The following is a 3788-nucleotide window of genomic DNA, read 5'->3' as shown; positions in this document are numbered from 1 at the left end:
GGCGGTCTGCCCGCCGATGCGGACTGTGATGGTCTCTGTGAACAGCTGCTGCTTCAGGTCAAAGGTGCCGCTCTGCATCTCCCCCTTCAGTCGGTCCAGCAGGCTGCAGGTGGGCGGCGGCGGCAGGCCGTCACCGGCAGGCACCGGCAGGCATGGGGGGCGCTCGGCATGGGCCCGCGTCGCGGCGGCGTGCAGGCATCAAGGGGCCTGCGCCGTGCCGCGCGTGGCCGGCCGGGCGCGTGCACGCCCCAGAGGGGCGGCCGTAGGACGCTCACGGAGGGCGGGGAGCGCGTGGTCACGCGGGTGTGCGTGTGTCCGGCCGCACCTGACGGGCTGCGCGCCTCCCTTGTACCCCTTTGACAGGATCCCCAACGCACGAGACACGTTGCCGGCTGCATACTCCAGGCCCGCCCAGTCAGCGTACAGGTGCGCACTCGCGGCGCCGATGGCGCTGTTGCGCAGCGTCTTGAACGTGTCGCGCGCGTCGTCGGGGCTGCGCGCCCTGCGGTGTGTTTGTATGTACGCATGTGTGTGTGTGTGTGTGTGTGTGCGCGCGCAGGCATATGTGTGTGCGTGCGTGCATGTGTATGTCTATTAGTGTGTGAATGTGTGTGTGTGTGTGTGTTTGTTGAGGGGAGGGGGCGTAGAGCTGGCGTGGCGCGGGCGTAGGACGGCGGTTGAGCGAGGGCAGGCGGGGGATGGTCGCGCAGCCACTGTAAGCAGGCGGCCAGGAAGGGGTGCTTATACAAAGTGGAATTGATAACAATTTTGTGCCAAGAGCTGCTACATGGAACTACACAGTAAACAAGCTTTTACCAGTCAAGACACGCCGCGCACGGCGACGCCTAGCCCCGGGCCCTTCGCCGCGCGCGCCGCACCACTGCTGCCGCGCATAGCCGAGCCACAGCCGGACGTACTCCTCGTCCCCTTGGTGCTTTGCGCGCGGCACCAGCTGCGTTGCCCAGTAGTATAGGTGGTACAAGCTGACGCCGCCGCCGCCGCCGCCGCCCCCAACCGCCAGGCCGCCCGTCAGCCCGCCCGCGAGCGCGCCGCCGCCCGCGGCCTCCTCGGCGGAGAGGAACGCCAGCCACGTGGCGGGCGCTGACGGGGCCGCGCGGACCGCGGCGGCGAGGTCATGGCGGCCCTCGGAGGGCACGAAAGACGTGGCGAGGTATGACTCGAGGTCGGCCAGCCAAGTGGGCTGCGGCGCCACGTCGGTGGCGGGCGCATGGGCAGCGCCAGCGGCTGGCCAGGCGCCTGAGCCGGCATCGTGGCCCCGCGGGTCCTGCAGCGACGCAGAGGTGGCAGCACCACAGCTATCACGTTCGGCATGCTCATAGATGTTCAAGAAGAAGGGCAGATCAGGGCAATGGACGACGGGGCCACTGCACTGGCTGGCGCAAAGGGAGAGCGTGTGCAACAACGCTGTGCACCTGCGCAAGCATCTTCGCCGCCCTCTGCCGGCTGTGCTCCAGCAAGTTTAAGACTTTTTGTTGTCTCTGATAAGTCCCCCGGCCCTCGGCGAGGTGGCACTTGCTCAGGACGCTAGGCAAGTCGACAGGCCATTTCGAAAATGAGGCCAGGGCGGGGACCCTGTTGAGATAGACATGTGCATGTAAAACCTGGAATCAACTGTGCACGGCGTCAGAGCCTCCCGCTTTACGTGAACTGTGATCTCACCCGTCTCACCCGTGTCCCGTCCGTATTGCAGAGCCCCTCACGCTCGCCGCCGATATCTTGCGAAGCCATCAAAGGTCACTTGAGGTCCACGCGCGTGCTCTGCCCATCACGAGGTGGAACCGAGGCCATCGATGATGCCACTACGCCCCGTGGGCCAGATTCAATGGTGATAGGAAGTCTAGGCCGTCAGTAGTGTGTCCCTTGGGCCTGAATGGGGCCACTTCTTCGTCCTTGCGCGTAACCCCGGCTCCTCGGGCCCAGCTGGCGGGCCGCGAAGGAGAGCGGAGGCAATCGCACACATCGCTTGTTTGAGTCCTGAGTGCAGGTGCGTCAAGGGGTGAGGCTCACGACGCGCGACCACGCCGGCGATGCACCGCGCACCATCGGCTAGGGCATGCGCTTTTGCGGGCGCAGCGGTGCAACGAGCTCGTGCAGTCATTGCTACGTGCGCCATGAAGGGTCATCATCGGATGGCTTCATATGTAGCATAGCGGGCTGCCCTGGGGCTCGAGCACGCAGCCAGCCGGCCGGCACACCCTGAGCTCAACTGCTGCTTGCTGCCCTGCCGCCCGCGCAGGCGCGAGGAGAGCGCGCCCGCCCGTGCCCTCACCGGGCGCCGCCTCCGGGCCACGAGGCCGGCGCGTGCAGGTGGCCGCCACTGGGGCGCACGGTGCCATAGCCTCACATCCCGCTGCCCGTGAGCCAGGCGGGGCTGGAGGTCGCTACCGCGGCCGCGGCGCTCATGGATAGCGCGGTGCTGGGGGCGAGCGTGATGTTGAAGCCGGAAGCGGCCGAGCCGCGCATCAGCAGCAGCAGCGCGGTTGGCGACGGGGGCGGCGGTTTCGCGGCCTGGGGCGCGCCAAGCGGTGGCGTCGGCGCGCCCGGCGGCGCGCCGCATGCGCTCGGCGACGCGATGGGTGGTTTCAAGGCCGAGCGCGGCGGAGAGAGCATGTATGGCGGCGTGGCGGGCGGCGCTGGCGGCGGCGGCTTTGCTGACCCTGGATCGCCGCGGCTGGGCGGCGGCATATTCGGCGGCGCCGGCGCGGCCGTCGCTGGCGGGCTGCAGGGGATGCCCCAGTTTGGGATGGTCCCGGTGGACGCGAGCCACATGGGCGTGCGGCAGGCCGCGCGCGACGCGTCCGCCGGCGGCGCCGCGGCCCCGCAGCTCAGCGGCGCCAGCAGCCTGGGCGCCCCCAGCGCGCTCGCGGGCCCGAGCGGCGACGACGGCGGCTCGAGCAGCGGCAGCATGCCGCCGCCCGCGGGGCGCGCGACGGCGGCGGCGGCGCAGGCGGCCGCGGCTGCCGTGCACCACCACCACCACGCGCGGGACGAGGACGCCGGGCGGCTGGCGGGCGCCGCAGGCATGCCGCAGGTCTTCCGGTCCGAGTACCGCGGCGTGAGCTATGATAAGAAGAAGCGCAAGTGGCGCGTCCAGATCAAGGTCGCCGCCCTGGGCAAGAGCGGCGTCAGCGTCGGCTACTTTGACACGGAGACGGCGGCGGCGCGCGCGTACGACCGCGCGGCAATCGGGCTGCTGGGGCGCCAGAACTGCCGCACGATCTTGAACTTCCCTTTGGAGGAATACGACAATGACAACGTGCCGGAGCTCGTGGGTGGGTAGCACAAGAATGATTCGGACGATCTGTGCGCAGGGTCTGGCGGTAGGGGTCAAACGAGCTGGCTCGGCAGCCGCGAGGGCTGCGCTAACCGGGCGCTGGGTGACGGGGAAAGCACCGGGCCCTCGTCACGCTGAGAGCCCGCCGGCCCGCCCGCGCGCAGGCAAGACGCGCGAGGAGGTCAAGGCGACGCTGAAGAGCGAGCGCGCCAAGATGCCACGGCGGCGGCTGACCAACAGGCGCCGCACGGTGGGGTGGGGCGCCGCCGTCGGGTCGCGGCTGCGGGACGCGTGGGCTCGTAAGCAACCTGTGCAGCGCTTTGGTCATGCACGGCTTGGCAGGCGGGCATCCTGCAGACATATGCGCTTGCGCTCGTACATTTTGAACGAGCCGCCCCATGCCCCCTCGATCCTATGAAACCACTTCAGAGCAAGTATCTGGGTGTGGGCAGCAGCAACAGGAAGAACCAGTGGCAGGCGCGCATCCTATATC

At 68.9% G+C, this 3788-nt stretch overlaps 2 protein-coding genes across 2 annotated transcripts in view; one reads left to right on the top strand and one right to left on the bottom strand.

Moving 5' to 3' along the window:
• MNEG_9788 (serine/threonine-protein kinase TTK/MPS1) overlaps positions 1 to 1445 on the bottom strand; it is a gene marked incomplete at both ends in the record, with an annotated part of 8963 nt that extends 7518 nt beyond the window's left edge. The window contains 3 exons of the mRNA XM_014041741.1: positions 326 to 502; positions 879 to 1285; positions 1434 to 1445. Coding sequence (XP_013897195.1) covers positions 326 to 502; positions 879 to 1285; positions 1434 to 1445 — 596 coding nt within the window. The remainder of the gene's footprint in view (positions 1 to 325; positions 503 to 878; positions 1286 to 1433) is intronic.
• Positions 1446 to 2422: 977 nt separating this feature from the next.
• Positions 2423 to 3301, top strand: MNEG_9787 (hypothetical protein; the record flags this gene model as incomplete). The annotated part of the gene is made up of 1 exon (XM_014041740.1): positions 2423 to 3301. One exon carries the CDS (start codon positions 2423 to 2425, stop codon positions 3299 to 3301), a length of 879 nt encoding a protein of 292 aa, XP_013897194.1.
• Between the last annotated feature and the right edge of the window lie 487 nt (positions 3302 to 3788).

This window comes from Monoraphidium neglectum, assembly GCF_000611645.1.
Source record: "Monoraphidium neglectum strain SAG 48.87 unplaced genomic scaffold scaffold02064, whole genome shotgun sequence".
In the NCBI taxonomy this organism is placed as follows: domain Eukaryota; kingdom Viridiplantae; phylum Chlorophyta; class Chlorophyceae; order Sphaeropleales; family Selenastraceae; genus Monoraphidium; species Monoraphidium neglectum.
The sequence above is the reverse complement of the archived record's forward strand: the minus strand, read 5'-3'. Positions and strand labels throughout refer to the sequence as shown.